Below are 27201 nucleotides of genomic sequence, written 5' to 3'. Positions count from 1 at the left end.
CTCTTGGCACGGATTGTCTGCTGGGGATATCTGCTGAGCTCGCAGGGCCCACAGTGCGTGGGGCTAGGCTGGATGACTGAGCTAGGGAAAGCAACTTTGAAACCAAACGTGTTCAGGCCCACTTGTCTCACGTTCCCTGAGGATCTGCTGTGAGCCAGCACTGTGTGACACAGGCCTATACCCAGGACACATCAGGCCGTCCTATGGGAAGGAGTGAACAAGATAACCCTGAACTTTGGGAACAGTCAGACCTGCCTTTCCTCGGCTACCCACTGAGCAGGCCACCGCGACTGTAGTTAGCCTGGCCTGCCTTTATACCAGACAGAGGCGCTCCTTGGAGTTTTGTTGCTGCTGCTGCTTCTAGAAGGGCTACAGCTAGCCACAGTGGCCCCAGTGCTGGTAGATCTCCTCATTGACCAGTAGTTGGGCACCCAGGCAATCAATGAGGCAGGGCCCTGAGATCCTGGGCCACAAATCCACCAGCTAGAGCAAGTCAGTTGTTCTCCTGCCGCCGCAGGTTTTCCATCTGCAAAGCAATAGCTCCAGCCGTGTGCCAGGGACAGTGCTAAATCCTGCCACACATAGGACCTCCTGTGAGCCCCACAAAAGCACAGTGAGCTGACTGGTAATGCTGTCTCCACCCGACAGGCAGAAACAGAACATTGATGCTCAGAGCTAATAAATGGAGGAGCTGGAATGTGAAGCCAGTTGTTAGACTCCAAAGCCTATGTGCTTTACACTCACCCCCAGACTCCACGGCCTATCTGGGCTGCTGAGGTTACTGGGCAGACCTTGCCCAGGGCCCACAGCCCTGAGAGAAATGGGAGGAGAGCTGGGCAGAGAGCTGGGTGGAAGGCAAGAGAGGAAAGTGAGATCTATGTCTGACACAAAGGAGTCAAGCCCATGTTATTTTCTGCTGCGAGCAGGCCTGACACTGGCAAGCTTCAGAGCAGAGCTGAAAGACGAAGGAGTCAGGGGGTGGGGATGCGAGGGGCCGGGCTAGAGCTGGCCCAGGGGGAAGGATGGCAAACAGATGCTGGAGGGAGGCGAGGAAAGTTGGGCCCGTCTCCTTTTTCAAGAAGAGCTAAATACCAATGACTTAGGCTATGGCTTCTGCCTTTGCTTCTGGTACAGTCAGGTTTCCCTACTGCAGGCAACGGTCTTTCAAATGCACATCTGACTGCATGGTTTCCCTGGGCTCTACGAACATCTAGGCTTCATCTCCTCACCCCCAGACCCCCAAGAACCATACACAGGGAGAGACCCTTTGCTCCAGGCGTATCGGACTCCATTTTATCATGCCATGCCCTTTCCTTTCATTTCCTGCTACTTTGCCTTTCTCTTTGTGCTGTTTTCTCAGCTCCCCACTCTCCCTTCCTGTCCAAAGGCCTCAGCTCTTCCCTGAGCCCCGGTTGCCTTAGGTTCCTTTTCACTTGGCTACCGGAGCACCCGGCACTCATTCCTGGGCCACCATTTGCCCCCTGTTGTGTAATCCCTTAGTGTTTTCCCTCTGTAGACACTGAGATCCTTGAGGGCAAGGTGGGGTCTGGTCTATCTTCCAGCCCCTGGCACAGAACCTGCTTCATAGAAGCAGATCTTGGAGTGCTGTGAAATGGCGGGAGGCACCGTTGTTACCTGAGGGAGAATCCTTGGCCACATAGGCAGCTGTCATCCACGCCGTGAGTTCTGAGTGGGCAGTGTGCCTTTGTTTGTGTAGGTACCTCCAGCTCCAGCCTCTGGGTCTCTTTGCTGAGGGGCCCATCCTACTTCTCTGCAGGACTCTCTATAGTTGGGATCCTGGATGAGGAGGCGGTGATGGGAAGGAAGAGAAGTGAGACAACGTGTTTCCCCTGACTCTTCCCCAGACCTCTGGGCAGGGGGTGAGCAAGGCATCCATCTGCTTTTCCATATCCTTGCCTCATCCCCACCGGGGTCACCGCTCCATTCCTCAGGGCACACAGATTTAGTGTTGGCATGGCAAAGGCCCCATTAACACATCAATGCATGGGATGGGAAGCAGCTTGGGATGCTCATGACCTGACCCCCAGGGAGTTTTTCCCTTGTCCTCGTGGCCAAGTCCAGTGGAGGAACAGAGATACACCGATGTCAGTCTGACAAATGCAACGGCTTTTTCAAAGGATATGTGGTTTGCTAACCTTGGCAACAGGTAAGACTGTCCTAATCCAAAGTCAAGGACTCTGTTACTGCCTGTACCTGCCCCTCTCCCAGTGAGCATTTGCCCAGCATCTAGAATGTACATCTGAGATGTCTGAGCTGCTTGGCAAAAGGCTTAAGTATCTCCCAGGGAAGAAGTAGGGAAGGCTGCTCCTGTTGCTAATGGATGGCCCAAAGGGCTTCATCCTCCACAGCTGACTTCCTAACTTCTGTGCAGCTCCTCCTGTATCTCAGCCAGCCAGTAGCCTCAGTGTCTCCTAACGAGGCAGGTCTTAGCAAGGAGGGTGGATGCTTCCTTGACATGTCTCTGATAGGTGACAGGGCCCATAGCATAGCCGCATACGGTATTCTTCTTTCCAACAAAGCCCGGCCCAGCTGCACCTCTGCTCCAACCACCAGTTTACCCTGGTCTCTTCTGCCTCTCTCCTCCCCATCGAAGGGGACTGCAGAGGTGCTGCCTGCTTTTTCTGTCCCTTCAGCTGCCCCTTCTCCTTCCCTAGTTGCCAGGGGCACCAATCTCTTTGCTATTACCTTTTGAGAAAGACCCTGGGTTCTCTAGGAGTCTAGTCCCTGAGAATGGAGGGGCCTTTCTGTGTGCTCCAGGTCATACCCTCAGTTTTCTGGAATGTTGGAGCTGACAAGATACTGCTAATACAGGGGCTCATAAATGTACCTGCATATTAGAATCACCTGGGGAGCTTTGAAAACAGTTTCAGTCTAGGCCTCACCCAAGCTCATAATGCAAAGAAAAGTTTGTTTTGTTTTTACTTTAAGTTTCCAGGTTGTGAGTCATCTCTTTGACCTGACCATCTACACCAGTGCTTTTTTTCAATGAACATTTTAAGACATAACGAAAGGTACAAAGAGTAATATCTAAATCCAGCTTAAGAAAAAGAATATTACCAATACAGTTGAAGCCTCCTTATTTCACAGGTTTGGAAATTGTTCCCGGATGCTTCAGGGAGCCTGGGGAAGTGCTTTAGGCACCACTTGGGATGAGGGGTGGGTGGAGGCAGTGTGGCTGGGGTTCTGGCCTTTACCCTTGCTTCACCCAAAACAAAATCAATTTTATTCTGTTTTTTTTTTTACATTGAAGGTGTGCAAATAATTTCATTGGGAAAAGGGTTTAAAAGCCACTTCTATACAACCTTACCAGTTCTGTCTCCACCTTCTCCTAGCTAGTAGTCGTGGTGTAGTAGTTGGAAAAGCATATGTGGTAGGACTGCAGGTGAGGCCTGCAGTCCCGGTTCTCCATTCCTCGCTGAAGTCCTATGTGCCCTTGGCCAAGTCATAGCCCTCTGAACACCAGGGCAGCCGTGAGACATCCGGTCAGATAAATGGGTATGACAGGGCTTCGTGAGCCATAGAGTCCTAAGGGAATCCTATTTCTAGACAGTGTGGTTACTGTGTTTGTTCTCAGAGCCCAGAGGTTATTTGGAGTTTTAAACTATACTTACCCACTGTGCCTTAATGTGCCCTGTGTGGTTGGAATCTGTGGGGTGTGGAGGATAGGTCATACCTCACTTTTAAGGATCTTTTTCTGTATTTAATTGACTCTAACACTTTTTTTTTTAACATCTCTAAATTTGGGATGCATCATACAAGCAATGGTATGACATAGGTTAATCAGCAACTTATTTTTCTTTTTCCTGGGTACATAAAGTAGTGGACTTTGTACAGTCTGAGGCATCTTAGAGTCGCTGAAATGCCATAATTGTTAACTTTGTTTTCTCCTCCTTTTCCCTATAAGAGTCACCCACCTGGTACAGAAAACCCTTTTGGAAAAACTTATAAACAAACTTTTAACATATAGCTTCGTTTTAATACTCCATCCTGTTTCTTCCCTGCCAGCATCTACCCGGGCCAGGCAAACTTTCTGCTTCCTGATCAGAGGGGGACCCACTTTGTTGAATTGTCTCTTGGGCCAGATGGTTTGTGGGACATGGGAGGAAGGAGGCAGAGTGCACCTGCATATGGAAGCCCACCATGCCAACTACAATGGAGGGAGGCAGGGAAGGAGGAAACCAGAAAGAGGGTTGGGGAGGGAGCCAGACAAGCCAGGCCAGCCATCTCCAACAGCTCTGGTTTCTTTATTTCCAAGCCACAGCCTGGCCAGACATTTCAGCCTGCTTCCCCAGAGAACTCCCAGGGCTAGTCATTGCCAGATGTGAGCTGGCAGGGGAGCAGGGGAAGGGAGCCTAGCCTGACCTGAACTCCTTGGGTTGACATAAGTGGCTGTCTGGCCCACACAGGAAAACAATGATTTCCTCGCCTCTTCCAACAAAGTGGAAGGGGGTTAGGTAGTGGGCCTTTTAACGAAAAGCAGCACCTTGGCCTACGGTAGCCTAAACCATGGACATTCACCGCAGCTGGAAATTACTACCAACCTTCCCTCAGTCCTGGCAGCCTCTCTGATTAAGCTGGGCTCTTGTAGCCTTTAGGCCAAGCTCTTCCAGAAGGGGAAAGAGTATCTACAGAGAGATCCAGGAATACTTGGGCACAGGAAGCAGTGTTTGGACATTCTCCACCCCACCCCCCCGATCTTAGCAAGCCATGATCAGGCTGGATTACAGCTGCCCTCATGTAACTGGATTAAAGTGTTGGCCTACATAGGCCCCTCCTGTGGTAGCCTCCTTCAAAGCTGTTGAGGCTGATTAGGGGGTTATTTCTGAGCCCTAGTTGTGTACCCAGAAGCCTGGGGGCAGTCCTTCTGTGACAAGAAAGACAGTAACTCAGGCTGGACAGAGTTACTGTCCAGACTTTGGCAAGGGCAAAGTCTGTTGCCCTGGGAGCAGTGCTGTCAGACCTAATGTGTCCTTATGGAAGAAAGAGTCAAATAACGACATGTTTAAATCTCTGAATTTTGAACTTCAAAAAGCAAACCAACCAATCAGTTTTCAGGTAAAGACCTTGTCCTATGTCTTTGCCATCTCCAACCCTACAGAGATGGTGGATGCTCAAAACGAAGTCTTCAGTGACACTCACTAGCCTCCACTGAGTAGATTCTGTGCATTTGAAGGTGATTGTTAATTAACCTCTTTGAGCCTCAGTTTGCTCTTCTATAAAACAACAATAATAATAGCACTTACTTCATAGAGCTAGTGTGAGGGTTGAGTACATAAGGCACTTGGTATAGTGCTTGGCACATTGTAAGCACTGTTGACATAAATGTTAGATGCCACCACTACTACCATTACAACTGCCACTGTCGCCATCATCCTTATCCTATCAAGATCGTAGAGTGAATGATAGAAAGCTCAGTCTCTGGAGCCTGACAAACTTGGTTTGAATCGTGGCTCTACCACTTTGTAGCTAGGTGGCCTTTGATAACTGACAGCCTCTTTGAACTTGATTCTTATTATATAAAATGGGAAATTCATAACACTGTTGAACAGTGTATAACATGGTACTTAACTTACATATGCACTCAGTAAATGTTTTGATTATAATTATTAAAAAGGTGTGATCAAGATCAGTGGTTGCCAAGGCTGGAGGTAGGGAGGGGTGAACAGGTAGAACACTGATCATTTTTAGGGCAGTGAAACTACTCTGTATGATATTATAATGATAAGTACATTTCATTATACATTTGTCAAAATCCTTAGAATGTACAATATCAAGAGTGGACTCTAATATAAGCCATGGACGTTGGGTGACAATGATGTATCAATGTAGGTCAATCAGTTATAACAAATGTACCCCTGTGATGTGGGATGTTGATAGTAGTGGAGGCTGTTTGGGAGAGGCAGGGCGGGAAGACAGGGAGTATACATAAACTGTATGTTTTGCTCAACTTTGCTGTGAATCTAAAACTGCTCTAAAATCAGTCTTTAAATTTAAAAGGAACAGAAAGAAGTAAAGCAAAATGTGATTAAACTAGGCTGTTACAAATTTAGGAAGTTAATTACAATCCCCATGGTGACCACTAAGAAAATAAATAAAAGATACAGGAAAGGAAATAAAAAGAACTCAAAATGGTGCATTAGAAAAAAAAATCCATCAAACACAAAAGAAGGCAGTATTGGAGGAATTGAGGAACAAAAAAGATATGACATAGGAAACGAATATCACAATGGCAGAAAAAAATCCTTCTTTATCAGTAATCACTTTAAATGCAAATGGATTAAACTCACCAATTAAACGATAGATACTCACAAAATGAGTTTTAAAAAGACATGATTTAACTATATGCTGCTTACAAGAGACTCAATTTAGGCACAGCACAACAAACAGGTTGAAAGTGAAAGGATGTGAGGAGATAGTCAATGCAAATAGTAACCAAAAGAGAGTTGGGGTGGCTAAAAAAATACCAGGCAAAATGGATTTTAAGTGGAAAAAATATAGGAGACAAAGAAGGGCATGTTTATTGATAAAATGATCCATTTATCCAGAAGATATAACAATTATAAACATACATATATAAACATACATATATAAACATACACAGCTCAAAAAAATAAGAAGGAAACATTGACAGAATTGAAGGGAGATATAGACAGTTCTACCATAATAGGTGTGGAGACTTGTATGTCCCTCTTGAGATAATGGATAGAATATTTAGACAGTAGATCAACAAGGAATGGAAGACTTGAACAACACTATAAACTAATTAGACCTAAAAGACATAGACAGAATACTATACCCAACAAGAGCAGAGCACATATTCTTCTCAAGTGTGCGTGGAACATTCTCCAGCATAGACCATATGTCAGACCATAAAACAATTATCAGTAAGTTTTAAAAGATTCAGACCATATAAAAGTCTTCTCTGACCAAATAGAATGAAGGTAGAACTCAATAACGAAAGAAAACTAAAAAAAAAAGAATTCAAATATGTGGAAATTAAATAACATGTTCTTAAACAACAAATGGGTTAAAGAAGAAAGCACTAGGGAAATTAGAAAATGCTTTGAGATGAATGAAAATGAAAATGTGATGTACCAAAACTTCTGAGATACGTGAAAACAGTGTTCAAAGTTAAACTTATAGCTGTAAACACCTACATTAAAAAGGAAGATCTGAATTCAACATCATAACTTTACACCTTGAGGAACTAGAAAAAGAAGAGCAAACTAAACCTCAAGCCAACAGAAGGAAGGAAACAAAAAAGATTAGAGCAAAGAAAAACGAAAAGTTGGTTCTTTAAAAAGATCAACAAAATTGAAAGATCTTTAGACTCATTAAGAAAAAAGAAGACACAGATAACTAAAATTGGAAATGAAAGCAGGGATGTTACCACCAACCTTAAAAATTAAAAGGATTACAAGAGAATAGTATAAGCAGTTGTATGCCAACAAATTAGATAGTCTTAATTAAATGGACAAGTTCCTAGAAACACACAAATTACCAAAACTGACTCTAGATAATAGAAAATTTGAACAGACTTATAACAAGTAAAGAGATTGAATCAGTAATCTAAAACCTCCCAACTAAGAAAAAACCAGGCTTCATTGGTGAATTCTACCAAATATGTAAAGATTTAACACTAGTACTATTCAAACTCTTCTAAAAATTACAAGAGGCAGGAACACCTCCTAACACATTCTATAAAGCCGACATTACCCTGATACCAAAGCCAGAAATAAGGTGCCACAAGGTAAAAACACTGACCAGTATCCTTTATGAATACAGACACAAAAATCCTCAGTGAAATACCAGGAAGCTGAATCAAACAGTCCATTAAAAGGATTATACGGCCAAGTGGGATTTATCCCAGAAATGTAAGGGTGATTCAACATAAGAAAATCACCAATGCAGCACATATACCACATTAATAGAAAAAAAGGGGAAATGAGCCTTTCAATAGACACAGAAAAAACATTTGACAAAAGTCAACACCCTTTCATGAGGAAAACAGTAATAGAAGTCAAGTTCCTTAACATGGTAAAGACCATGTATATAAAACGCACAGCTAACATCATACTCAATGGTGAAAGACTGTAAGTTTTCCCCATGAGATCAGAAACAAGACAAGGATGTCTACTGTCACTTCTGTCACCTATTCAACATTGGAAGTCCTAGCCAGAGCAGTTAGGCAAGAGAAAGAAATAAAAGGCATCCAAATTGGGAATGAAGAAGTAAAACTGTATTTGCAAATGATATGATTTACACACACACACACACACACACACACACACAGACACACACACACACACGGTGCCCAAAAAATGTATGCACATTTTAAGAAAGGAAAAAACTGAATTAAAATTGAACAATACATACCGATAACTAAAGATGAATACAAGTCGTGTGTACATACACACACACAAATACAAACTACTACAGCTAATATAGTTGTAGGGTATGAGATCAACACATAAAAATCAGCTGTGTTTCTATATACCTGTAATGAGTACTCCGAAAAAGAAGTTAAGAAAACAATTCCATTTAGAATAGCATCCAAAAGAATAAAATACCTAGAAATAAATTTAGCCTGGGAGGTGAAAGGCTTATACACTGAAAACTACAAAATATTTCTGAAAGAAATTAAAAACTTAAATAAGTGTAAAGGCATCTCGTGCTCATTGATAGGAACTTAATATTGTTACGATGGCAGTACAGTCATGTGCTGCATAACAACTTTTTGGTCAATGACGGACTGCATATATGATGGTGGTATACCATTTAGCCTCGGTGTGTAGTAGGTCATAGCACCTAGATTTGTGTAAGTGCACTCTATGATGTTCAAACAATGATGAAATGGTCTAACGATATGTTTCTCAGACTGTATCCCTCTTGTTAAGTGGCACATGACTGTATTCTCTAAAGCGATCTATGGATTCAATGCAATCTCTATTAAAATTCCAATGGTATTTTTTCACAGAAATGGAAAAGTCAGTCATCAAATTTGTAAGGAATCTTACGTATCCTTGAATAGCCCAAACAATAGTGAAAAAGAAAAGCAAGGCAGGGGGACTCACACTTCCCAATTTCAAAACTTAACTACAAAGCTAGAGTAATCAAAACAGTGTGGTACTGGCAAAGGAATAGAAATGTGGACCGATGAAATAGAATTCAGAGTCCAGAAATAAACCTAAACCTCTATGGTCAATTGAATGTCAACAAAGGTACCAAGATCATTCAGTGGGGGAAAGGATAGTTTTTTCAATAAATGATATTGGAACAACTGAATAACCACATCCAAAAAAGTGAAGTTGGATTCCAACCTCACAGCACATATAAAAGTTAACTCAAAATAGATCAACAACCTAAATATAAGGGCTAAAACTATTAGAAGAAAACAGGGGTAAATCTTCATGATCTAGGACTTGGCAATGGATTCTTAGATTTGACACCAAAAACATGAGCAACAAAAGAAAACTAGATAAATTGGACTTCATATAAATTAAATATTTTTGTCCATCAGAGAACATTATCCAGGATGTGAAAAAGACAAACTACAGAATGGGAGAAAATATTTTCAAGTCATTTACCTGATGAGGTTTTAATATCCTGAATATATAAAAACTCTTACAACTCAACAGCAAAAAGACAAACAACCCATTTGAAAACCAGGCAAAGGACTCAAATAGACATTTCTCTGAATGATCAATAAACACATAAGGTATTCAACATCACTGGTCATTAAGGAAATGCAATTCAAAGACCCAATGAGATTCTGTTTCATACCCACTAAGATGACTATAGTCAAAAAGACAGTTAAGAACAAGTATTGGTGAGGATGCAGAGAAATTGGAAACTTCATACATTACTGGTAAGAATGTGAAATGGTAGAGCCACTGTGGAAACAGTTTTATGGTTCCTTAAAAAGTAAAACATAGAATTACCATATGACCCAGTAATTCCATGTGTACATATATACCTAAGAGAAATTAAAACATATATCCACACAGAAACTTAGACACATATGTTCATAGCAGCATTATTCATAAGAGCCAAATAGTTGAAACAGCCCAATCAATGTCCATCAATGGAGGAATGGATAAACAAATTGTGGTATACACATACAATGAAATATTACTCAGCCAGAAAAAAGAACGAAGTACTAAAACATGCAACAACTTGGATGAACCTTGAAAACATTATGCTAATTAAAAGTGGCCAGTGACAAAAGATCACATACCATAAGACTCCATTTGTATAATATATCCAGATTAAGCAAATTCGGAGAGACAGAGAGAGGTTACTTAAGGGATGGATGAGGACAAAATGGGGAGTGACCTCTTCATAGGGATGGGGTGTTTTTATGGAGTGATGAAAAAGTTTTCAAACTAGAGAGAGCCAGTGGCTGCACAACATTGTGAATACATCAAATGCCACTGAGATGTACACTTTAAAGTGGTTAATTGTATGTCATGTGAATTTCACCTCAATAAAAGAAGTTGGGGGGAAAAAGTAAGTGAAAAGAAAGGAGTTTCTTTTTAACTTTTAAGTGCCCTGTGCACCCTGATTGCAGGATTCACATGTAACCCTTCCCTGGTACAAAGGGTGCCGCCTGCCCTGACTATTAACAAGTTCTATTTGACCTTCTTTAAGGCCACAGATTCTTCTAGAGGGGCACAAACCCAAATGGGGGCCAGTTAGGCCCATCTACCCCACAGGAACAATCTCATCCTGATTGAATTACCAGAGTAACACTGTGTTCCCATTTTCAATTCTGTCATTCATGAGTACCATGGACCACATATACTAGGCAAGATAAACAAGAACCACATCACCAAGGGGCAAGGCCTCATATACAGAGGACACCATGGCCACGCACCACTGTCCTGGACCACAGTTCTGGGAAAGGGGCCATTACCGAGGCCTATTCCAGCGTGGTGGCAATGTCTCCGTGCAGAGTTCCTGGAATTCTTTTGAATGTTTGAAGTAGAGAAAGTGTAGGGAAATGTTTGCATTACTCACACTAGTACTGTCCTTCAAACCAGATGGCGGTTTCACACTCTTTCCAGTCTAAGACACCCTTTCTGCTCTGCCCGGATATGTGGCAGTGGGGAACATGACTGCGCCATCCAGCTGTCTGGCCGACCCGTCTCTTAGGTTGATACACACAGAGCCATGTACATACGTGAGCACACGCAGTAACGTGGGCGCGACCCAGAACACCGCCTACGTGCAAACGCCGCTTGGGTGAAAAGTGACTATAGCAACTCATAGTTGTGAACCCGCCTGGTGTTCCGGCAGTGACTACAACTCTTAGAAGCTTCCTGTCAGTTAAAATGTGATTTAAACATTGTATTGTGTGCCAGTTGTGTTTCCTGTTTTACACTATCCAATTTTAATGCTGCCTTCCTGCCCTTTTTATGTAGCAGGTGATTCAGAAAGTTACTCTGATTTCCCTCTCTAGGTAGGTTACCCTTCCTATGCTCTCTCTTCTCCTGAACCATGAATGGAATTTTTCCCCCCGTATGGAGTAATTTTCAAGCAGTAGGCATGCTATAAACTTTCTTTTCCTCAGGCCTCAAGGCTGTCTCTCAGAGCAAGGGGCCTAGTCTCTATCTGTGCTATTCTCTCTGTCCTGGTCATGGGAAGAGATTGATGCCCTTCAGAGGGCAGCTTCGCAGTAAGAAACACAACTGGCAGCCACCAAATGCCATTCTGCATTTACATAAATGTTTCTTATGCAATCACATAATTTCTCTCCTAACCATCTTGCACATTCCCTCTAGGTAAGGAGCAAGACAGCCACATTGTGGGACTAGAAACAATCTCCACTCAACAAACCATGGCCATTCCCAGTGTGGAGTGGTTTCTGCTGCTGACATGTTGGAGGCCAAAGAAATGCCCCAACAGGGGCGGCCACAACTCTGCTCTAACGACACTCTGAAGTAGAAGCCATTTTAGGGAAACCCTGTAAGACTAGCCCAATGTTACCTGGGCTCCAGTCTGAATGACTTCCTAACTAGACCAAAATTGTATGCCCCTCACAACTCTTGGCTCAGAGTGGACTGTTAATTTGTCTTACAAAATTATACTAGATTCATTCGGAAACCAAGCACAGTGCCGTGCCTCTCAGGGGACAGGCACTCAGTAAACACTGATGGATCACGTTGAGCCTGACATTTAGGAGGAAAAGGCAAAAATGGAAAAGGAGATGAAATGACAGCTTGCCAAAGACTCTTAAAATAACTGGGCATGTGGGGGTTCTAGCAGTGGTTTTCAGATTGTCCTGTGGGAGCTGGCGTTCTGTTGGAAGCGATCCAAGTTTCCACAAACATTTGATTCAAATAATGTGTGTATGTCTAAATGTAGAATATTTACAAACCGAGTAAAATATCCCCCACAAAAAAAAACCCACCTAACAAAAGCACCTCATGTGTTACATTCAGAATGGCAATCAAAGACCACCAGTGGGTTAGCAGGAGCCAGCAGGTTGACTCATTTCTGTTCAAACCTCGGCAGTGATGCTTTTCCTGCCTGAGCTTCTTGTAGGCCTTCGCAGGCCTGGCCCAGGAGGCTGTGACTGCACCAGAATTTTACAAAGCACTCACTTTCATAAAACTATACAAGCAAGATAGTACCACTTCTTTGTGCAAATCAGGACCTTCTTGTGTTGTACAGCCAAAACAGAATAAATGGAGGCTTAACTGCAATTGTTATCTATCACTCCAATTACAAATTTTTATAGTCATCAAAACAGCCTTGTCATTCTCATTAACTTTATAAGTAACTGGTATGTGTTTGTACTTATAACGAGATACAGTGCTTAAGCTCATATTTTAATACCCTGAGGGGCCACCTAATATTTTGATTAAAAAGTGAAGAGTTTCTTCCACCATGGAGGGGGACTAAAGGCTGAACAAATTACCAGTCCCTTGTGACTGGGCTGTGTCCTTTTAGAATGGGAGTGTGAGATCAAGGGTGTTGGGGCAGGCGGTGAACAGAAGCACGTAATGCAGTCACCACCTAGCTGTGTGCCTCAGACTTAGCACATCCTATATCTACACTCTGTTAAAGTAATGTGATCATCTGTCATGATGAAAATCAGCAAATGCAGGTCAGTGTTTGTTTATATAAAGTGCACGCCCTCCATCAGCCCTCTGGGTCACTCCATTTACACAATTCGAGATACACAGTCAATACACTCTGAACATAATATATTAAGAGTCCCTTTTAAACACAGTCATTATCAAGTTTTTGGGACGAGGAGATTGACTAGCTTCAGAACAGGGCTTAGGACCTAAGGCAGTTTCCTCCAGCTCTTGATAGATTGCTTTCAATAAGCTTGGGGTTTGGAACAGGAGATGGTACCATGGGCTACAAGATCAAGAAAGGTTTTTTAAAAGTAGGAGCCAAAGCAGTATGCCTGAGGCCTGCCTCAGTTGTGTCCGCCCACTGAACTAGTCCTCCTGCAAGTGAAAAGCCTGGGCAAACAATGGGAAGTCATCAGAGCTTAGCACCAACGCACACTTGTATCAGCTCACGCAATCAGAGCTGCACAACGTTGGAGAAGCCATTCTCTGAACAGGCAGTCATTCACTGACTCTCCTGACTGGCATCTCTAAATCTAGGTGTGATTTCCTCACAGGAGACTAACTCCCCAGCTCATGCTGCTAGGACCCCTTGGCTATTATAGTATTTTCCATCATCAGAGAGAAACTACCTCCTCCCACACAGCCGTGCTTACCCTCGAAGCAGTGAAGTATTTCAAATGTGCCCAGTGGGGCATGAAATCTAAAGAGGAAATGCTGAAACTCGGGGAAGAATTTAGGTAGGTCGAGTGTGATTACTGAAGTTGAAATCTGTCCAGACCATTGAGTTAACCACCAATGCTACAAAAATGAATGCTGTGGGCTCATTAAATTACTTCACTCTACCTGAACCTATTAATGATATCTAAATCATTAAAACAAAAACCCTATGTACCATTAAATGTGAATGTGGAACTGGTAAACCTTGAGCAGATGGCTGCCTTAAGGGAGCATCGCTCAAACTACCATTGTGCTCTAGCATCCAAGATGGCTGTTTTTAGTCATTGTGATTGACATAAGCATGTGTCATCAGATTCACATGGGTAACTGGGCTTTGGGACAATGTAACAGAAAATTGTCCTGCACATACTCACTAGCAATTAATCCTGAAATATGCATGATGAAACTGAGACAGCATAGGATTTAGAAAAAGCCGGGGTATTTCAATAGAAAATGCTGAGGTATTTCAACAATGTCCTTGGTAGCCTTTCCATAAAGAGATAATGCAACAGCTGATAGAGGTGGCACAGCAAGAGATTCCTTTCTTGATGCAGACTCTGCATTGGCCCTGGAAAGTCAGCGGCACCAGTTGCCCTGTCCAATACGTAGACATTTTCCCCAAACCCAAGTGGGGAATAGAATTCATCTCATCTCACTCAGGAACTGGAAACGTAATGGGTAGTGTGGTACAACTAGTGTGTGCATGAGTGTGTACAAGTGCCAAATGGCCACATCTTGGGCATTTTCAGATTCTGTCCTGTACTGAGAAAATGGCAATGGCCTGATGGCAAAAGAAAGGCTTCCCAAAATTACGAATAGAATTAGCAGATGACCCAGCAATCCCTCTCCTGGGTATCTACCCAAAAAATTTGAAAACATTTATCCATAAAGACACTTGTACTCCAATGTTCATTGCAGCTTTGTTTACGGTGGCCAAGACATGGAAACAACCAAAATGTCCTTCGAGAGATGAATGGATAAAGAAGTTGTGGTATACAGAGACAATGGAATACTACTCGGCAGTAAGAAAAGATGATATAGGAACATTTGTGACAACATGGATGGATCTTGAGAGTATAATGCTAAGCGAAATAAGTCAGACAGAAAAAGCAGAGAACTCTATGATTTCACTGATATGTGGTATATAAACCGAAAACAACAAAAGAACAAGACAAACAAATGAGAAACAAAAACTCATAGACACAGACAATAGTTTAGTGGTTACCAGAGGGTAAGAGGGGTGGGGGGAGGGAGATGAGGGTAAGGGGGATCAAATATATGGTGCTGGAAGGAGAACTGATTCTGGGTGGTGAACACACAATGGGATTTATAGTTGATACAATACAGAATTGTACACCTGAAATCTATGTAATTTCACTAACAATTGTCACCCCAATAAATTTTTTAAAAATCAAAAAAATCAACAACAACAACAAGAAAGAAAGGCTTCCCACCTCATCAGATGGTTTTACTGGATGGTACCTCTACTGCCCTGAACCAGTTCACAAAGGGAAAATACCCAGTAACACACTGATTTGGAAGAAACTTGGAGCGGGCGTAAGCATAGCTGAGCTGCCCCTGGAATTCAAGTTGATGCTTGTCTCAGATCAGTGACCAGGGCAGATTGTCCAGTAAAGTCTAGACTGTATCACCAGGCCAGAGTTCAGGGCTAGGCAGACGGATGACATAGGCCAATCACATGGCAGGGAGCAGCTACATGTCGCTTGGGCTTTCCAAGTGCTAGTTTGGAAAGAAATCAAGGCCAGTTCCTAGATTCATTATTTCAAAGTCTTCAACTGTGTTTTAGTAAGAAACATACATGGGACCAACATCCTATGATTAGGCAGGTTAAAGAAAGAAACAACAAATGGTAACTCAGTTTTACCATTTTATTGGGTAAATGATTTCAAAGGTAATAACAATAGTGTCAAAACTACTACAATATCTTTCCACAGCCATACCTTACAGGCCCACATAAATCTTCTCATGTTTCTTTTTGCTCATTTGTAATATTTTAAAGCCATATATGTCATATAAAATGCCCATTTCCAATAGTTTCCTCAAACTATTAAGCAATTAAATGTGGAAGGAAGGAGGATCTAGTTATACTTGAAGGGGTTTCAGGTAATCTGTGATGTCTTACTGTAATCAAAAAACAGGTTCCTAAGAAAGAAGGAAAAGAAAAGCTACTCCAGGTAGCTTTTGCTCATTACAAGTCTCACCATGGCATCATCAAGAACTCATTATGCTGGTGACCGATTCAGAGTGATTTCGGGGAACATATAAAACACTAAAATAAGAAACTAGATCCAAATATTTCAAAAGTAATCAACTTTGATGTACAAAAACAGTCAGAGGTGGTTACAAAAGTGTTTTCTCAGTGCGTCTATGTGCCAGCGCAGTACTGGGTCCAGAGCAAAATAAAAGGTTTATTTTCTTCTGAAACAGTAATAAAAAACAAGGAAAACATATCTTTGTATATAAAGGATCAATGCTGGTCTTAAGAATAATGTCATCAGAAACCCTTAAATCGAGAGGCACAAAACAGGTTTCTGCTTTTAAAAAATAAAAGGAAAGTCACAAGTTTATGTAAATGGAGGAGGTGCTCATACCCCTCAAATAAACTTAATTCAATTTAACATCACTAGCAAAAATCACTTAGAAACTGTACAAAAATAAAAAAGTTAACACATTTAATCCTGCAAGGTTTTTGTAAGGACTGGAAAGCAGGCTTTTGGAGCAGCATTTGGGCATGGCTGGGGGCTTCTTTGGTTTGATCTAACACACGTTAAGAGATGGAACCGATTCCAGATGAGTTTCTAATTTCCTGCACATTTGAAGACATGAAAAAAGGCCAGTATACAAGCGTCCAGTGTGCTGGGCGTTGGGACTGTATGTACTGGACTGAAAATCTCCTAACTGCTTTACGTGGGATGGGGGAAAAAGAGCAAGCCTTGCACTTCATCAATTACACCGACCTCTCCTTGGTAGGGGAGACTGGAGAGGGTAGTAGTAGCACAGTCTCGTGCAGTCAGAAGGCCACTTAATGAGGGAGGAGAGGGACAGTTGTTCTTTTAGAATCTGGTACCTGGCTGACTTTAAGAACAAGAAAAACCTTCCAGAAATGGAAGGCTTTTGCTACATACTAAAGTAAAATACGTAGTCTTTTCCAAGAGGAAAAATACCCAGTTGCATTTGAAAATGGAAAACATAAATGGAACTAATTAACATTTAAAAGGGGGCTATGTAAACTTTGTGCTACTGAAATGAAGTTCAAGTATTACTTCTGAGCTATTTAAAGATCACGGAACTTATACAATATTCTGGTGATGATGAGTGCAATTCACATTTGCGTTTCTGAACAAATAAACCACAACTGGCTAGACCACAACCTGTGCAATTAGAATCTCTGTTGGAGTTAAAAACACATGCTACATCAACATGTTTAAAGTTAATTCAAACCACATATTTAACAGCTTTGTAATATACGACAAAGGTGAAAGGGTCTAGCATTTGTTTGTTTGAAGCACACCATTACAGTTTGTATAACACCTTTTATACTACAAAGTCTTTTAGTCAACAGCTATTTAGAGACAACAATGCACTGTGCATTAATTTGAATAAAAAAGGAGACAAAACTATCCTTTTCCCCCAAGCCATGGTGGGAAATAATTGCTGACCTCGTCCTCTGTAGCCTGCAGGATGGTTATTTCTTCAGTATAACATTATCACACTGGTAAGAAAACCTGTATAACATCTGCATATATCAAGAAATTTTAAAAATCTGATATGATTTTAGAGTCCGCATGACCAGTCACGTGACCTGCTCAAGATTGATTAGCACCGTTAAATACATACACATATGTATGTATGTATGTATGTATGTATGTGTAAGTATATATGTATACACACACACACATATATATGTAATAGATCTTTTCTTTAAAAAGACTTCTAACCATGAGCTCACCCAGGACAAGGAGCCTGTTGAACTGATGAGATGTTGGATAAGATGGATCAACATTGGTCTGTTTTGTCTCTTTAGTTTATTTACTTTTTTTTTTTTTTTTTTTTTTGCAGCAGACAATATCATTCAGCTTGTGCTCAGTTTCCCTATAAGGGCAAAAGTTTCCATCAGGTAGCCACTTGTTTTTTATATCGAAAGACTAATCTGCTCCAAAATGCTCCCAAATAGAAATTAAAGGACTCAAAATCCCTTTGTAAAAGCCAACAGCTAGCTAGCTAGCTTTCGCTGACTAATCTCTAGGTTCAATGGGACTGGCTAGCGAGATTACATTTCAGGCTAACAATTGGCTTCTTAGTTAAGGCATCACAACTGAAAATGGTTATTTCAACAAGGGATGCTGTGGAGGAAGGAATACCAACAAACTTCTAAGAACTCTCTTTAAAAACTAAAACAGTTTGCTTTGCCACAATGGCAAGCAGAAGGAATTCAGCCAATTATCTCACAAACTAGAAAAGGGCTTTTTTGAATTCTGAACTAGCAGTCTGTCACTTGTCACAGCAACTATATGTATAAGCTATGCCATTTTGTTATTCAGTGACATCTACTTTAAACAATATATGTTCTGCACCATACTTATATTCATCACTCAATATATTGGTTTCCTGTTTGAAAAAATTATATATATGTATATATGTATGTGTGGTGTGTATATGTATATGTACATATACACACCACACATATACACACCACACCACACACACACACACACACACACACACACACACACACACACACACACACACACTACCATGAAATGAAGGTAAATCTTTCTCCAGAATCTTCTGTCATTTTTCCTGGTGATATACATATGGACCTCCTATTGAAATTAGGAAGTTCTCTCTGTATGCATCATGGGAAAGACCAGCCGTGCAAATGAGCTCAGCTCCAACAACTTATTTCATATCTAAATGCCAACTCCATTTCTACAGGTATAACATAACATCAACGTAGTAAATGTGTTTGTATCAAAAGTATGTAGTGCAGAAAGAGATTCAAGCTATTTTATAGTATTTCTAAAACTCCAGTATTGTCCCCATGACAAACATAATCTGAAATCATGGCATATGTGAACTTTTGTTTCATTATATTAATCTTGACCATGTCTGCAAATAGTACCTAAAATTGTCTCTGGCCAATTATGACTTATTGAAACCTAAAGCTAACAAATTTAAATTAATATATAATAGACAAATGTCTCTTTTGGTTATTTGCTCAAAATAGTTTCTCAGCTTAAAAAAATACTTAAGAGTAAGGAATTTGTCTAATCTGTTGTTTCACATACAGAAACAAAATTTTATAAGAATATTTCTCTAAATTGCCTTTTTTCTAACCTCTCTTAATTCACTTAATTATATTATTCTCAAAGGCACTAAATTCTGTATCTGCTCTCTTCCTGATATTCTCTGCTTTTCAAAATGAGTTCTATAGCATATTTGAAAGGTAGCTTGTACTTTCTTAAAACAGTGTTTTAGTTTATAAGTTGGTTCTACAAAGTGATGAGGCAGTCTCTCTTATGATAACCAGCACAATAGGCACAAATGATTTCTCACTCTCTGTGACAAGCCCGATTACGGACCTTCAAATGTTATATATTAGAACTAAAGTTCATATATTTTGACCATGGGAAAAACATATACTTAAGGAGTGAAGACCCACATACTAAGCTCTTGTAGCAAAATTAATTCTAGACAAATTCCAGAGTAATACACAAATACCTGAATTTCAAATGAATTCCTCCCAAACTTAGCTATGAAACATTGTGTATCTCACTGAGGAAAACTAAAGAAAAACCTAAATAAAATCCTTAAAAACTGCACAATTTCTTCCATCCACAGTCAACAGAAGGAAGAGAAGAAAGAAGACAGGAAAGTAAGGCAACATGGACAGAAAGATAGAAACCTGATTAAGATAGCAAAGCAAAATTCTATATAATATTGTAAGGAAAGAAAACCCCCCAAAGGTATATATGCTGCAAAAAAAAATCAATGATCTAAAATAATAAAACGGGATCTTCTTAACAAATTTCGTTTTCCTACCCGTTACCATGATGATCTTAATTGACGATATCGAAGCTTCACCATGGCAACGGAAACTATCATCATAAAATGGTACAGTAAAAGAGATAGCTAGACCAAGAAGGGGCAGGGTCTCCTGGGAAGAGGTCTGCAGAGAGGCCCAGTGACTGGCTGTGCGGCTCAGTGTCAGGAATAATGGTTGTATGGCGGAAGGGGATGCCCAATGCCATTTTGGAAATGATGATGCTGGCGATGAGCAAGGTATTCAGCATAGCTCAGGGTCATCTTTTCACTACGGTACCTGAAAGAAAGGCAGGGAAGAGACAAAGTTAACATCAACAAATAGGTGACAGGCCAGTGTTAGAGCTAGGAGGGACCTTAGAGATAATTTTATAGATCAGGAAACAGGCCCAGAGAGGAGCAGTGACTTGCTCGATGTCACACAGCTAATAAGTAGCCAAGCTGAGATCAGAACCTAGATTAGAACCCAGAGTCTGAGTCCAGTGCTCTTTCCACTCTACTACTCCTTGTTCAAATTCTTCTAGAAATTTATTGCCCCCTCCGCCCCAGTTCGCTATGTAACAGGAAGGAACAGAGTGAAACCAACCTATTACCATCATGTACGCATCTTATTCACTTGACTACTTTTTCTTCTGGGTTCTGCTATCACTCCTTTTACCATTCCTTTCCCTCTGTCTGCACATCCACTCAGGTCTTGCCATTGAGTAGAAACAGTAACAACAAAAACCTTTCTTTAATCCTGGTGTCCCAAACCCTCTTTTTTCCCATCTCTAGCTTTTTCATTGCCACACTTCTCAAGAGTAATATATATTTTCTCACCTCACACTACTCAGGGCATCTTGGTTGCTGCTGCCACTCTTCCGTGGACACTGCTTTTCCCGAAGCCTACCCCTCCTGCTTGACATCTCCTTATGGTACTGCTCACCACTCCCTTCTTGAAGCTCTCTTGTGCCATGGATTCCACAACTCCACACTCCCTGGGTTCTCTCCCTGCCTCCCAGCCTGCTCTCTGACTTTTCATCCTACTCCTGCCTTGGAGGATTTTTTCTACCTTCAGTTCTTTTGACCCTGTGCTCTGTCACCACTTAGTGAACCCTACCCTAATAGCTTCAACTATGTCCTCTTTACAGACAATCCCAAATCACCATGTCTGTCCAGGAGCTCTACACATACACATTTTCAGTGATCTGGACATTTCTCTACAGATATCCCAGGAAGCACTTCGAATCTAGAATCAATGCATAAACATGCCTGCCCTCCTGTGGTCCCTTCCTCGGCTGAAGGGATCACCTTGGTCCCTTTTATCTAGATGAAAGCCTTGACTTTTCTTCTCTACTTCTGAATGATGACTTGGTCCTTTCCTTTCTTCCACAATATTTTCTTATCTGTTCCCTCCTTTCTTCCCATCCCTTGTTAAGGCTCCCATTTCACCCTCTTTGGATTGCTGCCAGATAGTCTCAGATAATAGCAATGTTTTCTAACTAATTTTCCTGTTTCCAATTCCAGACTTACACCTACCCAAAACCATTTGTTTAAAACCTTTCAATAGCTACCAACTGTCTATAGAATCAGGTCTCAATTTCTTAGTCTGGAACTCAAGACCCTCATATCTGACCCAACCTACCTTCTTCGCCATATTTTCCTCTAATGACCACCTTCTCTGTGTACACTGAAAGAACAGCCAAATCGGACTATTGAACATTCCTCAGTACTCGCTCAGAACTTTGCCACCTACATGTGTTGACTCACAAAGTTCTTCTAGTTAATCTCTTTCCTTCCCCACTCTCCACCTGTCAAATTCTATCTATTTTTCAAGCTCAGCCTTCAATCTACGTCCTCTTCGAAATTTTGTTATCCCCACCCTTCCCTGAAATCCCTCTTCTCCAACTTTATGATTTCACATCATCCATCACAGTCTGCCTCATATTAATAATCATTTCTGTACATGCCCTTCCATTCTCTGAGTCCATGAACCCAGGGAGAACAGAGGTGGAGGCATTTTCAAATTCGTAACTCCTTAGAGCTGAGAAGAGTCCATTTTTAGACTTTTTTACGCTATAGGCATTCAGTGTGGTTTTATGGAATTAAAATAAATGGAAACTACAACACATTTTCCTAAAATGTTCGAAATTTTCCATTTTAAATAAGTATCCCTATTATCCCCATGCAGAAGTTTATTTAGCATTTGTGAGTCTAGCTCAATTGTGTTTTTCAGCAAGTTTTCATGGGAGACTTTTATCACTGCCAAAATACTAAGGTTAAATTCAAATTTGAGGACTGCTTTTCAGAATCCTGGGATTCTGCTAAGTAATGCCAAAAGCTAGCCAATAGCTAATTCAGATAACGTTCTTCAATAATGTAGTCTAAAGGCCCAGAGGGTTTGCTCATATAAAGCCAGAGTAATCACACAGAGCTAAAGATGGGAAGGATGGGCTCATATATCATACAGGCTTTACTGCCAAGCAGAGTTCCATTGTATCCACCCTCAGTATGGCCCTGCCATTCATTTCCACTCTGTTTCAGAAAAGAGAAGCAAGTATAGTTAGAGAGACCAAAATAATCAAAGGATTATAAGCATATACATCAAAATGTACTGGCTGGCTTATAGAAAGTGCCTTCAGTACCTGGTCAGTTTTATGGTTTTCCTGAATTCATTAGTAATCGGAGCTTTGTATCCTCCTTTCCTCAGTAAGGAGTCTATAGTCTGAATATGGTCCCATCCTGTGGAGAGTAGACCAGATAAAATATAGTCAAGTACATGTAACAAGCACCTTTGGTTAAGTATAAAATGACTTTGTAGAGGTCAGCTATCACTGTCACCAAATGCCATCAACTCCTCTGGTCCTAAAAATCACACAGGAGAGCTAAGATTTCATCCTGCACAGAAGCAGGTTCACCACCACACCCCTAATATTCTAGCTATCCATGATGGTTAATAACAATGGCTTCTTACCTCAGCAAAATTTGAAGGTAAGAAGCTGAAGGGGCTGGCTATAACTGCTCAGTCACTTTTCAGTAACAAACCACAAACATTGTATTCTCCTCTAACAGTGACATCTTTAAAAAGGGAGGGAAGAGCCTATATGTCATTGTGCCAACTCAGTAGTACTTAGGACTCTCATACTAACTCATGGTAATTGCTGTTCCTAATGGTATCTTCTGTAGTCAATCAAGTATTTATGTGCAGTGTTCAAGGGCGTTTTTATTGGTTCTGACTTGGGATGGTATACTAATACCTGAGGCCCTCTGTCTCTTCTATACGCTTTACAAAATCAATGGAACTGCAGGATTAAGACATTTTCTATAAGCAACCCAAACAAATCTTCAGCTAGCTGCCTTAAAGACTAACTCTCATTTGGGGGTTTAATGATATTAAATTTTGCCATTATGCATTTCACATTTTTATGAGTTAAACCTGGGAAAACCAAATTACAAATGTTTTCCGATGAGAAGAAATGCTCTAGCAAAGTAAAGAAGAAATATTCACTTCAATGAAAAAATTTAGTAGTGGCTGGAAAGGACAAGATACTACAGAGTGAGAAGTTATTTTGAGTTACAGTAGTGGTTCATAAAGGTTTGTGGCTTATCTGCAAAGCAGAAAAACGTTTGTTGATTAGGAAGTGCAGACCAAGTATATAAAACACTACTTCATATTTCTCAATGCCCCTAACCTTAATGGGATACCAATAATCATAGTAGTAGGAAAATGAGTAATGGCAACCACCCAAGAATGAAATTTTTGATACTGACAATGAAATGTGTGGCTGACTGTCAAACCAAAGGCTTGTTTATACTACGCAAGGCTATAGCCCAATGGAATATGGGAAACTGGCTATTCAAATTCATAGCAAACTATTGCCTAAAATAAAACCCAACTTTTACAAATATTTGCTTATTTGAAAGTGTACTTTTGTGTTTCTGCTGTCAAACTTTAGTGCACAGATTTAACTTCTGTGTGAGTGATTCACCAATTTCATACAGACATCGCAGTGGCAGGGATGGAAGAGTCATTTCTTATAATTCGACATCGACCAATTATCAGACGTAATTGCAAGGTCAGATATTGCATTTCAATTTATATATTTGTTTAAATTCGTCACCAGATCGTATGAAATAAAGTACAACAATGACCTTGCTCCTTTGCAACCTCCGGTAGGTAGGTGGCGGTGCGTTTTGATCCTTTTTCATTGATGAATTCTATTCTAATGCCATGTACACCCACCTGAAAGAAATGGGCAGTTTTATTAGTACAGTCTTCTTCATAGAAACAGTAAGAAAAAATTATAATTTAACATTCAAGAGAATGCAACTCTTCCTTTCCCCTTGGTTTTGGAAGGGCATATCAGTTTTCTCTTTGCAAAGCACTGACTTTGGGTTTGAAGGCCGTTATGATGGCCATGGAGACTGAAAACACTGATTTGCATGTGGCCAACAGGTGCTGGGCTTTTCTATTCTGTTTGGGACTGGGACAACCATTCTGGGGCTGTGTGTGGAATAAGACTGATGATAGCAAGAATCTTGTGCCCACTCCCAAATTGTGGCTCATGACAGTAAGGAACTAGACCAAGGGAACCAACTTTCAAGAAACAGCAACTACCCTGTTTTCAGGTGCAAGCACCAATTCAGATTAAGTTCCGAAACTTCTGGAGCTGCTTACTTCCTTCCCAAACTGCCTAAGTCTCTTTAAAACCTTGAATTATATGTACATAAGCAAACACAGATAAAACTGAAACAACCAAACAAACAACTAGATACAACATCATCACTAATTACAGATAGGATTTCTAAAACAATGTATCATAGCTTAAAGGGCACCAATGGCAAAGCCTGACTGTCTAGCTGCATCATTGCCCACACACTACTGTTACACTTCAGAGGAATAAAGATTCCAAATCCCTTTGGGGCAGAGCATTTTAAACATGTTTTATATACTAACCCAGAGACCATTGTAACTTAGTGTGAAACATTCAAAGTTTTGGTGATGCTCTAAAAAAGATAGTCTTCTAAGTAAAAGTAGGCAATTTCTTGCTAATGTTTCTAAAAAGTAGTGTACTTTGTCTTTGATTAGTATTCAATCAAAAAGAATCTGTCCTTTCCCCCTCCTATCTTACACACAGTATAGAGCCAGAGATCATGAAAAGTTTTTAACTTCTTTGTAAACATGGATAATAAAAATGAAATTTCAAAAGCATAACAACTCCATTCTGTTCTTCCAAATCTATGGTTGCTTTAGACCAGTGGCTTCCAAGTGGAGTGTATGGTTGTCCCAGGTACTGGAGGGAAGATGTCAGGCCAGGTAAACCTTTTTACCCAGAAAGGGGGCTTCTTTTCAGCAGATGAGAGAAGTCATAGACCTTTACTCTTTCCATCTGCATGGATGTGAAGGTCTAGAAGAGGAAAAGGGGTCCATAAAAAGGTTTTTTTTTGTTTGTTTGTTTCTTCTGCCCGTAGGCTGAAGTTTTCAAGGGAATATAAAGTCCTCTGGAAAAAACTTTCACTTCATTCTTTCCCCAAGTCTTCATCCATCCATCCATCCATTAAAGTCTGTCAGATATTCTGAGCAGTTTATGTTTTTTTTTATTAAAGCCTATCTCTGTGGCTATTTCTTCATCTATTTAATATCAGCATTCTTATGAATCTCCTCTTGCTGAAAATGCAATCAGGATAGCTGTTTAAAAGCTAACATAATCAGGCTTCCCATGCCCTGTGGGAAATTGCTGTGGACAGCTAAGAAGAAATATGAGTGCTTAGCTATCAGGGATTTCCAGGATAAAGGACATCTACTAATCTCCCCAGTGCCTGGCACAGTACTGAGACAATGACAAATTTGTAGCAGTTTCTGTATGCTAACTTTCTGATCAGTGACTGAGATTTTTTTTTTCCTTTTACAATATCATATGCTTCATAATTTGTTTTTAAAGATATACAGCACAAATAATTTATGCCTCCATCATTCACTGAAGTGAATTTTGCATCTTCAACTCAGCTTATCAAAATCCGTAATGTTAAAATTGAAAAAGAATTTTGGTGCTTATTAAAGCTTCTACTCAAAACAATGAGAGGAAGAATGTTTCCTTATCTCTGGGATAAGCGTGTTAGACTAAATCAATGGTGTTTAACTGGTATAGGTGAGGATGGGGGCTGTAAACAATCAGAATTTCAGGAGGCTTCATGCTTCAGCAAGTATGGTTTGAAAAAGGAACAACTACCTGGGTGACTTTTATTCTGGATTAACTAGATAACCTCTAATAATCAGTTAAGCTCTGACAAACTGTAGCTATGTATTGAAAAAAAAAGTGATTTAGGCAAACTGGAAGTGGTTTGGAAACATAAATTCTTTCTTCATAGGAGTACATTCTGTGCTCCTCAACAAAAATTTCAGAGATTTTAAAGCCTAGTAATTTAACAATTAAAAGAGGTTAAGACCAATTGTATGGTATGTGAATAATATCTCAATAAGACCCAACTGAACGGACATGTTGACCCAAATAAAAATTATTTCACAAATAAAACTGATTGACTCTTGTGTTTTGAGAAGGCCTTACCATCAAATTTTGATATGAAAAAATATATCAAAATTCTCATTTTGAATTAGTACCACATTTACAATTTTAAATTCTTTTCTGTTCCTATGATTTTGAACAATCAAAAGCCCCTGTACATTGAACTGTAAGTATGGTGATTTATTTATTTAATAAACTTTGTTGGGGAATATTGGGGGACAGTGTGTTTCTCCAGGGCCCATCAGCTCCAAGTCGTTGTCCTTCAGTCTAGTTGTAGAGGGCACAGCTCAGCCCCAAGTCCAGTTGCCATTTTCAATCTTTAGTTGCAGGGGGGCACAGCCCACCATCCCATGTGGGAATCGAACTGGCAGCCCTATTGTTCAGAGCTCAAGCTCTAACCAACTGAGCCATCCGGCCGCCCCAGGTACGGTGATTTTAAAGTGAATTTGTGAGAAATAACTTACTTCATAGGTGAAAAATATATTGCACAAAGATATACAGCCCAAACCAGAGTAACTCATTTTGTCAACTAGTGGAATCAGGAGAATGGTAATAATGCTCTAAATAGAATCAAAGCATAATAGCTTTTTGTCACCTGTTGAGCAACAGCATTTTCTTTACTCCCAGAACCACAGACACCACCAAATAGTCATACTGCGTAGTCAAAACAGGAGAGTGGAAAATGGCTTGCTGTAGAGAAAGATTGAATCTGGCCAACCTATGGAAATCACTGGCTTTGCAAATTAAGTCATGTCCACTTGAAATGAACACCAAAACTAATTCCGTATTTTTTGAGGGAGGCATCTGTC

The 27201-nt window shown here is 40.6% G+C and overlaps 2 protein-coding genes across 3 annotated transcripts in view; one reads left to right on the top strand and one right to left on the bottom strand.

Annotated features, from left to right (window-relative positions):
* The window catches only part of TMEM164 (transmembrane protein 164), a 223952-nt gene extending 211184 nt beyond the window's left edge, over positions 1-12768 (top strand). Inside the window, exon 8 of the mRNA XM_081043677.1 lies at positions 11805-12768. The gene's annotated coding sequence lies outside the window, so the exon portion shown is untranslated. The remainder of the gene's footprint in view (positions 1-11804) is intronic.
* Positions 1-27201, bottom strand: part of AMMECR1 (AMMECR nuclear protein 1) — a 168109-nt gene that overhangs the window by 20388 nt on the left and 120520 nt on the right. Inside the window, exons 4-6 of one of the 2 annotated variants that reach the window (XM_081043675.1) lie at positions 24021-24111; positions 22514-22610; positions 17903-20169 (exon numbers count right to left, since the gene is read on the bottom strand). In XM_081043675.1, coding sequence (XP_080899801.1) covers positions 20055-20169; positions 22514-22610; positions 24021-24111 — 303 coding nt within the window. In that variant the 3' untranslated portion in view covers positions 17903-20054. Of the gene's footprint in view, positions 1-1635; positions 1798-17902; positions 20170-22513; positions 22611-24020; positions 24112-27201 lie in introns of those variants that run through there. The other variant, XM_081043676.1, reaches the window with a different exon arrangement.

The sequence above is a fragment of the Rhinolophus hipposideros genome (genome assembly GCF_964194185.1).
Source record: "Rhinolophus hipposideros genome assembly, chromosome: X".
Taxonomy (NCBI): Eukaryota; Metazoa; Chordata; class Mammalia; order Chiroptera; family Rhinolophidae; genus Rhinolophus; species Rhinolophus hipposideros.
Note: the sequence above shows the minus strand (reverse complement) of the source record. Positions and strands in the feature narration are given on the sequence as shown.